At 39.7% G+C, this 14,125-nt stretch overlaps 1 protein-coding gene across 15 annotated transcripts in view; it reads right to left on the bottom strand.

Annotated features, from left to right (window-relative positions):
- DLG2 (discs large MAGUK scaffold protein 2) overlaps positions 1 to 14,125 on the bottom strand; it is a 1,912,587-nt gene that overhangs the window by 136,803 nt on the left and 1,761,659 nt on the right. For 14 of the 15 annotated variants that reach the window (XM_060176807.1, XM_060176791.1, XM_060176792.1 and 11 more), the window contains one exon: positions 13,368 to 13,482. In XM_060176807.1, coding sequence (XP_060032790.1) covers positions 13,368 to 13,482 — 115 coding nt within the window. Of the gene's footprint in view, positions 1 to 13,363; positions 13,483 to 14,125 lie in introns of those variants that run through there. The other variant, XM_060176806.1, reaches the window with a different exon arrangement.

Below are 14,125 nucleotides of genomic sequence, written 5' to 3'. Positions count from 1 at the left end.
TGTTTTTATTTATTTAATTCCAGGATTTTTATTTGGTAAAGTAATTTTGTTTTTGTGGTTGTTGTTGTTGTCACCAGTGCTTCACCAACTTTTTCAGACAGGAAGACAGAGACAACGAAACCACAGTACAGACTATTTCCCTCAGTAAAATGGGGACCAGGCTCCAACCTGCGTTGTGCAAGTGCATTATCCAAGTGAACTTTCCTGTTTGCCTGGAAATTAAGTTTTCAGTGCCATTTCAGGCCCTTGATTATTATTTTCTTTTTAATTTTTATTTATTTATGTTTGTATTTACTTATTTTTATTAGATAGAGGCAAAAACAATAAGAAGGGAAGGGAGCTAGAGAAGGAAAGAGACAGAGAGACACCTGCAGTTCAGGTGGGGACCAGGGGCTTAAACACAGCTCCTTGTGTACTATAATGTGTGTGCTTAACCAGGTGTGCCACCACCTGGCCCCACCCCTGATTATTATTTATTTTAATACTGCTGATCAGAGAAATAAAGTTTTGTAGCCTCTGAATTAAGTAAATGGAACATAGATGGAAAGAACACCAACACCCAGTAACTTTCAGTGATTCAAAGATCTCTAAAGAACATTTCTTTTACAATTTAGACCTGAGAAACTACAGTGGGGGTGATGGGGTGACGGGTGGGAGTGGGGCAGGTTCAGAAACGTCTGCCTAACAGGATGGGGTTAAAGACTACTGCGGAGCTAAATAATGACACCATTTAGTGTTTGAGAGATTTATTTCAGTAGAGAAAGATGACTCAAAGCTATTGAAAGCTCAGAGCAAATGAGAATTCTATTTCTCAAGCACAGATAGGGCTGAAAGATAATAAATAATACATAAAGATCATAAATACTTCAACATATCATAAAATCAGATAATTTATATCAAGTATTCTTTTAAATAAACTCAGAACTTGGATTGTTGGAAATGTTCCCAATGTCATTTTCATGTTTCTTATACCCACTGAACTACATGCAAAACAAAAACAGCCTCCAAAGCCCAAAACACAAATGCTCTCTTGGGGTCTGGGTGGTGGCACCCCTGGTTGAGCATGCATGTATGTTACAATGTGCAAGCACCTGGGTTTGAGCCCCTGGTCCCCCACCTGCAGGGGGTAAGCTTTGCAAGTGGTAAAGCAGAGCTACAGGTGTCTCTCTGTCTCCCTCTCTATCTCCCCCTTCCCTCTTAATTTCTGGCTGTCTCTATCCAATAAATGAATAAAGATAAAAAAAAATCAAGAAAAAAAAGAAAAGAAATGCTTTCTTTCAGTTTGAGCAAACTGTCCTAAACTAGGTGTTAGAAGAACTGGTATCCCAGGGGTGGGACCTGAGTGCCTGCACGGAGCCCTGATTTGGTACCATGTCTCAAGTGTCTTCATAGCCTCAATTTTTTGAACAAGGAGGATCACATTTTCATTTTGCACTGGGTCTTGCTAAGTGTGTAGCTTAGTGTTAGGTCACATGTTCTATACGTATAAAACATTATGTAAAATAGTCTTTTTCTCTTTCCCTCTTTCTCCCTCCCTTCTTCTCTCCTTCCTTACCTTCCTTTCCCTTTCTTTTTTCCTTCCTTCCTTCCTTCCTTCCTTCCTTCCTTCCTTCCTTCCTTCCTTCCTTCCTTCCTTCCTTCCTTTGTTTTATCTTTCCTACCTTCCTCCCTCCCTTCCTACCTTACTTCATTTCCTCTCTCTCTCTCTCTCTCTCTCTCTCTCTTGTCACTGGGCTTCACTACTCTGGGATAATTTTTTTTTTCAGATAGAAAGACAGACACAGAGAGAAAGATACCAGACAATTTAGGCTTCCTTCAGTGTGCTGGGAGCCAGGCTCTAATCTGGGTCTTGAGCAAGACAAAGCAGACACTTTTCAAGTGAGCTACATTGCTGGCTCCTGCAACAGGCATTTCTATTATGGTTTCTTGATGCAGAACTTGGTATGTATAAAGCTACTCAAGGGGCAGCGTCTGTCTTGGTAGAAGAGGGATGGCAATCTCATTCAGAAAGTTGTCATGAACATAGCTCATTGGGGATTCATCAGTTTAATCACAAAGCCACAAATGCTTCTGAGCACTTTCAAACTAGAACACAGGTCTAAGATGACTGTGATACTTAACTGACCACCAACATTGAATAATGTAAAAGCTGTTCAATGAAAACCATGGACTGTGAATCATGGGAGTTAATTAAGCACAAGGAAAATACAGAAAGGAAGAGATAAGTGAGTTGTGTGTTTACATATTTTTAAAGTAAGTAGACTGAAGAAAGGGCTTGGGAATACTCTAAATTTAGAGCAAAGAATATATGACTTCATACTCTTGAGTCTCAGATATCTCATCTGAAAACTATGGCAAAACAATATGACCTTAGCAGCCAAATTGTATCAAATAAGGCCAAATATATGAAAACATTGTATATATACATATGCTTCCGTTAAACTAAGTACTAGCAAACTAAGTCAGTACTCATAGTCCTAATGTAGTCCCTGATAGGTACATTTCAAACCTGGCCTTCATTTTTCTCCTCTATTTTTTAAAAATTTAATATCTTTATTTATTTATTGGATATAGAGACAGTCAGAAATTGAGAGGGTAGGGGAGATAGAGAGGGAGAGATAGAGAGACACCTGCAGTGCTGCTTCACCACTTGAAAAACTTTCCCCCTGCAGGTGGGGATGGAGAGTTTGAACTTGAGTCCTTGTACCCTGTAATATGTGTGTTAAACCATTTCTCTTCTAGAATGGAGCTATTAAAAGCACATGTCTTAAATGATTTTTTTTTCATGACAGCTAAACAAACTGAACCACATCAGGTGCTTTAACAAATGACCTGGCATAGAAAAGGATATATTTAGGGACTGGGTGGTGGCACATTTGATTGAGTGTGCATGTTATGATGCACAAGGACCCAGGTTCAAACCCCGGTTCCCACCTGCAAGGAGAAAGTTTCACAAGTGCTGAAGCAGTGCTGCAGGTGTCTCTCTGTCTCTTTCCCTCTCTATCACCCCCTTCCCTCTTGATTTCTGGCTATCTCTATCCAGTAAATAGATAAATATTTTTAAAAAGTCTACATAGCAAGAATATCTATCTATCTATCTATATCTATCTATCTATGGATATAGTTGACACCTAGAGCAAAGATATCAAAACCAAAAACAAACAGGTAGGACTACAACCAACTCAAAAGCTTTTGCACAAAAAGGGAGGCCATCTTAAAAAAAAAGAAACTTCAGATGGAAGAAAATATTTGTAAACAGAAGTTAATATTGAACATATATATATATAATACATACAACTCAACAGTAGAAAAATAAGCAATGTAACTGACAAATTAGCAGATAATCTATACAGAAATGCTTCTGCTAAAACCTTAAAGACTAACAGGCACATGAAAGGGTGCTCAGTATCACAAGTCATCAGAGAAATGCAAATTCTAAAAAAAGAGAGAACACTTCATACCTGTTAGAAAGACTACAATAAGACAAACTGTAACAAATGCCAATGAGTATGTGGAGAAAAAGGAGTCCTTCTCACATACACACACTTGTGTTCACAGCTGCTTTATTCAAAATAGCCAAAAAGTAGGGGCAGCCTAAATGTTCACTGACAAGAAAACTAGGTAAAGAATATACTTTGTGGAATATTTCTCTGCCATCAAAAAAGATAATATTGTGTCCTTTGGGACAAAATGGATGGAACTGGAGATGATTATGCTTAGTGAAACAAATAAAGAGATGAAAGACAACTGCCTGATGGTTTCACTCATATGCTAAATTTAGAGAACTGAAAGATGTTACTTACAGAAGAAAAACAACAACCCAAAAGTAAAACAAGACAACAACAACAACAACAACAAAAACCTATCTTTAAGACTTTGTGGGAACTATGGTGGTTATTGTTGGGAGCACAGGGGCACTGAACTTTAGTGGTGGGTACAGTATGGAACTGCACTCTGTAATTTATAATTTTGTAAAACACTATTAAAATATTATTAGTGTAAAAATTAATAAAAAAAAGAGCCCTTCTGCTTTCTGCCTTGTTAAATGAGAATGCAAATTGTGCCGCCACTAAAGAAAAAGTTAGGGGTTCCTCAGAAATTAAAACTACCATATAATGTGGTCATGCTATTTGGGAATTTACCCAAAGAAAACCAAATTTTAAAAAAGATTATATATATATATTTATATTATATATATTTATATTATATATATATATGATATATATATATATGATATATATATATATATATATATAATTACCAACACACAGAAGGAATCCTAATGCTCATCAATGGGCAAAGGTGTGGTATATCCATACAATCAAATACTATTGGCTCATAAAAAAAATGAAATATAGCCATTTGCAGCAGCATATATAGGCTGTAATAGGTGAAATGTAAAACGGAAAAAGACAAATGCTATATTATTTAATATGTGCAACATGAAGAAAAAAATAGAGTCTGGCATTAGCGCAGTGCATTGAGCGTAGGTGGCACAAGGCACAAGGACCAACGTAGGGATCCTGGTTTGAGCCCCCGGCTCCCCACCTGCAGGGGAGTCGCTTCACAAGCGGTGAAGCAGATCCACAGGTGTCTATCTTTCTCTCCCCTCTCTGTCTTCCCCTCCTTTCTCCATTTCTCTCTGTCCTATCCAGCAATGATGACATCAACAACAACAGCAATAATAACTACAACAACAATAAAAAACAAGGGCAACAAAAGTGAAAATAAATAAATATAAAAAATATGAAAAAAATAAAATAAAAATAAAAGAGAGAGAGAGAGTTCAAAGATACAGATTGGTGGTTGCCAAAAGAATAGGGGTAGGCAAAGGGGTTGAAGAGACGAGAAAGTACAAACTTCCAGCTATGAAATACATAAGTCCTGGGTGTAAGGTACACTATAGTGACTATAGTTGGTACTACTGTGTGCATATCTGAAAATTGCTAAGAGAATTGCTCAAGATTTCTCATCACAAAGGAAAAAATTACCTGTGGTGATAGGTATTGATCATTGTGATGATCGTTCAGAAGTTATGGATGGTCATGAAGCTGCACACCTGAAAGTAATGATGCTATACACCAATTATATCTACATTTTAAAAAGACTATAATGACAATTATGATTAACTGTTGGTAATGATATGCTTCTACTTGACTGTTTTTCTTACTGTTCTTATTAATTTATAATAAAAAAGAAAATAGATTTGATGATTAACCTCTTAAACATGGAGTTTAGCCAATTTTTTTTTCTCTTTTCAGTTTTATTAGTGATTTAAAAGCATTTTACAAAATGATGTGTTCTGAGGTGATTATCATGACTAAACAGGGAAGCTGGTTCATCTAATCAAGAAGGGTCGAGAAGCTTTACCAGGTAAAACACCATGTGCAAGCCACTAGGTAATCAAGTAAAGTTTTAAATAAAGTTCAATGCTTTCTAATCTAGTGATTTGCATAATTTAGCCACTTGGCTGGTTCAGCAGTGATTGCCTGTAGCCTCACAGGTGCAGATTCTAACCAGGCACATTTCTACGTAATAGATGATCAACTTCGGGTGGAGGAGACAGGTGAGTCAGGTAGGAGGAGGAGAGCTCCAGGAGCTTGTGCTTTATTTGGTCATCCTCTATAAGTTGTTGAGGGTTCTCCTAATAACTTACTGTGCTGCACCAGCACCTTCAATTGCCATTCAAAAAGTTCTCTCTCTTTTTTTAAATATGTATTTATTCCATTTTGTTACCCTTGCTATTTTATTGTTGTAGTCATTATCGATGTCGTCGTTGTTGGATAGGACAGAGAGAAATGGAGCGAGGAGGGGAAGAAAGAGAAGGGGAGAGAAAGACAGACACCTGCAGACCTGCTTCACTGCCTGTGAAGTGACTCCCCCCTGCAGGTGGGGAGCAGGGGGCTCAAACTGGGATCCTTATGCCGGTCCTTGCACTTTGTGCCACGTGTGCTTAACCCACTGTGCTACAGCCTCCCTCTCTACTCAAAAAGTTCTTTGAGCAAGTATGTAAAGCATTTCTACACTACTGAGATTAAGGACAACTGTCTTGAGGCTATTCCCTTGCTCTAAAGTTTAGGGTGAGGGATCCTCCAATTTTTCCATGTCCTCAATTCTCGCCTTTTCTCCTGTGTGGGTATCCTACATTCCACCTTCTACTGTTCTGCTCTCTTTCCTAGCTAAAGTTGTCTGTGTTTTTATAGAAAGTAGTCATCTGGGGGATTATGAGGCCAAATGTCTCCTCTAGCGATGAGATTTCTAGAATATGTTTACATGGGTGGGGGAGGGGCAGAGAGCAAAATCAAAGTTGGTAGGCTGACACTTGACTCCCTTAAAGGCAGAAAATACTATTTCTTTTTCTCCTTTTCTTTTTCTTTGCCTCCAGGATTAGTGTTGGGGCTCGGTGCTGGCAATGCGAATTCACTGCTCCTGGAGGCCATTTTTACCCCATTTTTGTTGCCCTTGTTATTATTATTGTTATTGATGTGGTTGTTGTTGGATAGGACAGTGAGAAATGGAGAGAGGAGGGGAAGACAAAGAGGGGGAGAGAAAGACAGACACCTGCACACATTCATGCTTATAAAGCTGTTGGTATGTTTCTAATCGACGGCCCTGCAGGTGGGGAGCTGGGGACTTTAACCCAGATCCTTACATGGGTCTTTGAGCTTCACGCCACGTGCGCTTAACCTGCTGCTCTACCGCCCGACCCTGAAAAAACAATTTCTTTATCTGAAGACCACAGTATGTTATGAGGTGGACGTTGGTGGTTCAGAAAAAATTTTCTGGGGAGTCGGGCAGTAGCGCAGTGGGTTAAGCGCAGGTGGCGCAAAGCACAAGGACCAGCGAAAGGATCCCGGTTCAAGACCCTGGCTCCTCACCTGCAGGGGAGTCGCTTCTCAAGTGGTGAAGCAGGTCTGCAAGTGTCTGTCTTTCTCTCCCCCTCTCTGTCTTCCCCTCCTCTCTCCATTTCTCTCTGTCCTATCCAACAACGATGACATCAATAACAACAACAATAATAACTACAACTACAACAACAACAAACCAACAAGGGCAACAAAAAGAGAAAAAAATAAAAAAATAAAATAAAAAGTTTTCTGATTAAATGGATGAGTCAGTAATGAGTGGGGTTAGTCATTACCAAAAAGTAATATCTGAATTCTAGATCTTTGGATAGAAGAATGGAAGGGAAATATGATAGTCAATTGAAGTCACCCCTAACAGTTTTGTTCCCCTCCCTTTTTTTTCAGTCCCCCTCTGTTGAGGAATTATACAGAAAACTCCCTCTCCCTCTCCCTCCCCCCCCCTCTCTGTGTGTGTGTGTGTGTGTGTGTGTATGTGTGTGTCTCAAAACAGGCCTAGCTTATAATTCCATGGGGAAAGAAAATCCTCCCTAGTTGCCCAAAGACTCCTCTTTTCTATTTCTGGCACAAAATTAGAAGCCTGCAGACAAAGCCTCTTATTCCACAATTAAGGATGCAATTAAAAATGCAAATAGGAGAGAGAGAACAGAATGCTAATGAGCCACTAAGTAGAAAAACCCAAATCTACTCTGCTTTCAAGGAGCTACTAGCTCGGGGGTGGGAGGAGTGAGCATCTATAGGGATGATGTGCTCCGGAGGGAGATTTGGCAGCATGAAGATTCTGGCTGGGCCACACATCATTTATGTAGGCCCATTCTAAACCTCCTCAGCTTTCTACAAGCTTCTTCTGTAAAAGGACCTTAGGATCTTCTCTGTTGCATAATGAGTGGTAAGGCTTAAAGGAAGGCATGGTAACCTGACTTCCCTGGGCAGACAGATGACTCCACCATGTGTCCTGGAGTTCTACCTCCCCAGAGCCCCGCACCACTAGGGAAAGAGACAAGCTGGGAGTATGTATCGACCTGTCAACACTCATGTCCGGAGGAAAAGCAATTACAGAAGCCAGACCTTCCACCTTCTGCACCCCATAATGACTCTGGGTCCATGCTCCCAGAGGGACAGAGAATAGGGAAGCTATCAGGGGAGGGGATGGGATATGAAGTTCTGGTGGTAGGAATTGTACCCCTCTTATCGTATGGTCTTGTCAATATTTCCATTTTATAAACAAACAAAAAATTTAAAAACCATTAATCCCTCAATAAAGACATTTTATACAAATGGAAAAAAATAGGGCGTGATTAGAGCACTGGGGACTGCAGTGGCCTCTCCAGATCTCTTCCAGTTTCCCAAGTTGAGACTTTCTGCCGCCTCCTCCTATTGATCTATTTCAGGTATCTGGTCATAGCCCCTTCAGTAAGAGTTTAAAAGAGATGAGAAATTCTGAGTTCAAGCACCTTTTGCTTCCCACTCTACTACAATACTTGTATTTCTGAATGGAAAAAAAAAAAAAAAAAAAAAAAGCACTGTTGCTAAATAGGACTTTCATGCATGGAAGAATGGAATGGAACTTGTCAGCCAGCTCTGGGACAAGTACCCACAGCTGACTGTGCCCTGCACTCTGGGCACAACTGCTGATATCATAAGGGGTCCAAGTGTGGAGGGAAAGGAGATGAAGTCCATAATAAGTAACTGTAATAAGTGCAGATTCCATGATATTGTGTTAGATGTCCTTGAGAAATCCAAGTGAAGTGGGAAGGAAAGTCACCATCATCCCCACACTATTACCTGTCATGCCAGGTTACTGGTTAGGACCGTGAAGCAAAAGAGAGAAGTGGAAATATATACTACTGCTTAAAGATAAAAAGAAAAATATCAGGCGACAATATCCTTCCACTAGAGCAAAACCTTACTAAAATGAATTAAGATTATTAGGTGGGAACTGATTTTACAAGACTGCCCAAGATACATCTTCCTGCCTTTTGTTCCTGACAGTAAGACACAGAATGAGTTTCATCCTGCCCCTGCCCCCCACCACTAGTCCTCTCACTGAGAGCTTACAGACTGAGGACACTTATCTAAATCAATTGCTGAGTTAGACTTCAGATTAAGAGCATCACTAAGTTTATTTATTTTTTGTCTTTTCATTTACTGGGGCTGGGCAGTGGCACATGCAGTTAAGGGCACATATTACCAAGCTAAGGACCCAGGTTCAAGCACCCACTCCCCATGTGCAAGGGTGATGCAGGCCTGCTGGTGTCTATCTTTCTCTCTCTCCTTCTACTTCCTGCTACTCTCTTACTTCTCTCTGTCTTATCTAATAAAAATTAGAAAGGGAGAAAAAAATAAAAGGAAAAAATGCCACTGGGAGCAGTGGGTTAGCAGTGTTGACACTGAGCCCCAGCAATAACCCCGGCGGTAGGAAAAATGTGTGTGTGTGTAAATTAGAAAAACTATTTTAGAAAGCAGCAACACCATATTAGAGATATTAGAGGGTTATTAAATCATTAATGAATTGTGATCTTCATTTAAAAAAAGGAGACAGATATTGGAAAATTGCAAGATATAGTAAACTTTAAAAAGGCATTAGTGCATTTGATGGTGGGTGTGGTGTAGAACTAACTATACATTGTAACATTACAATTCTGTAACACACTATTAGTCACTAATAAAAAGATCAAGGAAAATATTAGTGTAATTGAATGAGAACGTATGTGAGTATGTATATACTTCCTAGGCCATGATGATTTTTTTTGAGTGAAAATACTTGAAAGTCTCTGGGTAAAGTCACAAAAAAAATCTTTTGGGGGAGGGGACAGGCGGTAGTGCTTCGGGGTTAAGCGCACGTGGCGCAAATCGCAAGGACAGGCATAAAGATCCCAGTTTGAGCCCCCGGCTCCCCATCTGCAAGGGGGGTCACTTCACAGGTGATAAAGCAGGTCTGCAGGTATCTTTCTCTCCCCCTATCTCCCACCTCTTGATTTCTCTGTCAAAAAAAAAAAATCTTTTTTTTTTTTGCCTCCAAGGTTATCGTTGGAGCTCAATGCCTGCTCTATGAATCTACTGCTCCTGGCAGTCAATTTTTCCATATATATATATATATATATATATTAGGACAGAGAGAGAAGGGGGAGAGGGTGGAGGAGAGAAAGACACCTGCAGACCTGTTTCACCACTTGTGAAGCAATCCCACCTACAAATTGGGGAGCCAGGGGTTCAAACTGGGATCCTTGTATAGGTCCTTGCGCTTCATACTATGTGCACTTAACATGCTATGCCACCGCCCAACGCCCCAAGTCATAGAAAATCTTCAAGATCAATTTAGATGGCCTTATATCAAGAAGCAGTCAAAGTTCCAGGTCTTTCTCGAACTATCTTTTATTTTTCTTTTTTTATTTTCCCTTTTGTTGCCCTTGTTGATGTTTATGGTTGTTGTTGATGTCGTCGTTGTTAGATAGGACAGAGAAATGGAGAGAGAAGGGGAAGACAGAAGGGGGAGAGAAAGATAGACACCTGCAGACCTGCTTCACCGCTTGTGAAGGGACCCCCCCCTTGCAGGTGGGGAGCAGGGGGCTTGAACTGGGATCCTTACGCGGGTCCTTGAGCTTCGCGCCACATGCGCTTAACCCGCTGCGCCAGACTCCCTCTTGAACTATCTTTTTACATCACACCACACTAGTAATTATCATCCTATCATTTGTTTCCCCCATTGAAGGTTAGGTTTGGGGAGAGAGGAAATGTGACTTTTATTGCAGGGTTCTCCATATTTGTTATATCCTGGCATAGAATACAAACTCAAAAAATGCTTGCTCAGAAGATAAATAAATTATAGCAGCTGTTATTTAGATCAATATTCTAAAGCAAAAAGATTTTTGTTGTTGTTGAGCTAGAACCATTCTGCTCAAAGTGTTCCTCTGGGCTGTGGCAAGCCACATCTCTCTCCATGTTGTGGAGCCTGATGGTACTTTCTTCCATGCTAGGGAGAGAAAGAACTAGCATACTGATACTCTTTGAAAGGAAGGATCAACAAAGTACCTTGTTGCCACTATTTTTTTTTCTTTGCCTTCAGGGTTATTGCTGGGGCTTGATGCCTGCACTAGGAAAATCCACTGCTCCTGGAGGCTATTTTTTCCCCTTTGTTGCCCTTGTTGTTTATCGTTGTTATTATTATTGTTGCTATTGCTGTCATTGTTGTTAGGACAGAGAGAAATGGAGAGAGGAGGGGAAGACAGAGAGGGGGAGAGAAAGATAGACACCTGCAGACCCACTTCACCACTTAAGAAGCAACCCCTCCCCTGCAGTCAACCAAAGAGATTTTGGCCTCTTCAAATCAAAGCCTTTCACTACCAAATGAATGTGGGCCAAGTTTGTATCTCGCATTTTTTTGGTGGCCTTTTAGTTTTTTATATTTATTTTGCATAAAGACAGAGAGAAATTGAGAAGCAAAGGGAGTACAGGGAGCGGCTTACAGCACTGCTTCGTGACATGATCAGTATGTTTTCCAGTTCTATACTTCTAAGAGGCATTTAAATGCAAAAGTCACCATCTGAATACAAAATAAGTATCAATAATATTAATAATTGAACATGGGATCAACGATCACTTTTGCATTTTGTACAGAACTCATTTGAAGAATTTCTCATAAAGGGTCAGCTAGTTTTGAGCCTCATTTAAAAACAGCTCCTCTTTGCAATACAACTTTCAACTGCTAGGATGTTCATATAACAATCTTTATTATTTCAGTCTTTATCTTTTTTTGTATGTGATACTTTTATCATTTCCAAGAAGAAAGTTTTGATCCTGATTAACATTATTCCTTCAAATATGTCTATTAGTTTTACATAATATCACCTTAGCACTTGATTTAATTTTCCTAATCTTCCAGTTTAGTTAAAAGTACTAAGTTATCACCAATATATTTTCAGCAAGCTTCCAGAACATTAACACTTTTATGAATTCTATTTTCTTTTTTTTTAATCTTTATTTATCTGATAGAAATAGCCAGAAATTGAGAGGGAAGAGAGAGATCGGGAGAGAAAGAGAGAGACAGAGAGACACCTGCAGCACTGCTTCACCACTTGCAAAGCTTTCCCCCTGCAGGTGGGGACTGTGACTAAAACCTGGATCCTTGCACATTGTAACATGTGCGCTTAACTAGGTGCACCACCACCCGGCCCCTGAATTCTATTTTCTAACAACATACCATCAATATGGTATTTTTTTCTTTCCAGTTTGATTATATATAATGAGTTAATTTACATTAGTTAATTTATCTTTATGCTGTTAACCTAGTGGCTTTATCCAATTTTCTATCCAAGGCCATTATAATTTAAGATTACAAAACAGTTTTATCACAGAGGCCAGTGATGCAACACAAGTACAGAGAATAGAAATTGCCACTACAAAACATGAAAAAGGGTGGTTCTTGAGAATTATTTTCACAGATTACATTGAAATATATCAAAATTATCTCTCATGTTGTATTAATAGTTGGACAGATTTGGGACATAAGTAATTCAGGTCCTTAAAAAATGAAGCCACAGTTTCCCAAGCATGGAAAATCCCTGGAATAAAACAGGACTTTAAATGCTTATCAGAGTAGCTATAAATCAGTGGCTTCCAGAACCATTGCTTTCTGAAATCCTGCTTCCTTCTTAACCCTGCCATGCCTGCCTAGAATGCACATTCAAAATGAAATCAACAGATGAGTTCATGATTTAATATCTCTACTATGTACCTTATGACAAAATAAGAAGAGAAATTTCAAAAGGGAAGATATAACCTCACGTGGGAGTCAGACCAGATTCTGGGGGCAAAGTAAGATGAGGCAAAAACAGAAAGGGCATGGTTCTCTCATTGTTACACACATTCACTTTGACCATTACATTTTCCTCTTCAGGCTATTAACACATTATTTTTAAAAGTCAAAGTCAGCACTGATGAAGTCTATTTTGGAAGAAGTATTGGAGGCTTGCACAAAGAACTGCATGCTACAGCAGTGATAACAGATCTTACTCAAGTTAACTATGGCCTAAGGTGCCATAGAAAAAAACAGTTCCACCAAGACTTGTTGAATAAAACACATAACTCTTTTATAGTATGCCTGACTTCAGATCAACACTCCAAAGTTAAAACAGTAGATATCAAGAAGGTCAGGAAGTGATACAAGAATATGTCTGTCTATTTGGATGATGTCCAAGGCACTGCCCCACACATTCAAATTAAGATTAATCAGAACCAAAACTTAAATGCCCTCATTAATTTTACTTGAAGCTAGTACAAAGAACTGTACCCTAGATCATAATGTTGTCAACGAGTGACTTGTTAAAAGCAGAGGCCTTTAACTAATTTAACATAACTTTTCCAAAATGATTTCAAAACAGTCCTACGGTGGTGTATTATGAGCATGGGTTAACAGGAACACATATTCCACTACTACAAGATGCCTTCATCTTCCCAGGCTGGATCAGTCAAAGCACAGCTCACAGTAAGCAGCCTGCTGTTGCCTACCTGACATAGAGGGAACGTTTCTGATTGGTTCGCAGGGATCCGGACCCGGAGCTCATGCTGTGGTTCATCATCTGCTCTCGTAGGTCATGGATTTTGGCCTCAAATCTAGCGTAGTCTGAGAAGGGAAACAGAGATGGCATTAGAAATGGTGTACTGCCCAAACAATCTTGCTTCACCACTGCTGCTGATTCCTTTGCCAAGTAACGGGAGACATCTGAGGTCTCACTTGCTTAGTGTTATTTATTTGAAGACATTCACAAGAGGAAATATTATTTCCTAACATATAAATAAGGGGAAGAAACCTGACATCAAATGCCAGAATACAAGAGAGAGGAAGTAAGTGTGATTATAAATGGGCAATTCTGAATAAGGGCAAGAGACTGGCATACTTTTAACGATGACTCTTTAGTCACTATTAGGCCACCCCATTAGCTGGAGCCCTATTTGGGAAGTCCTCAGACTCCCAAACAGACATGATAGGCCTAGACCTCCAATAAATCCCTCTCTCCATTGTTACCAGTCATTTCTATCAGGAAAAACACAAAAGACCCCCTTCTTTGTGGGCCCCCATAGGACTTTGCCCTCAACCTGGATCAACAATGGTAGAGAATGTTCCATCCTCTGAAGGGAGGATGGACAACATACTCTATGCTACACCTGAGGAAGATAGGTCCTGATATTGGGGCAAATTGGAATGTTCCTACTCATGACCACAGAATGTGAGCTCGATCTAGAGGGATGCAGAGGTCATACAGGCT

Source organism: Erinaceus europaeus, chromosome 17 (assembly GCF_950295315.1).
Source record: "Erinaceus europaeus chromosome 17, mEriEur2.1, whole genome shotgun sequence".
Taxonomy (NCBI): domain Eukaryota; kingdom Metazoa; phylum Chordata; class Mammalia; order Eulipotyphla; family Erinaceidae; genus Erinaceus; species Erinaceus europaeus.
This window is presented reverse-complemented; position numbering and strand designations above follow the sequence as displayed.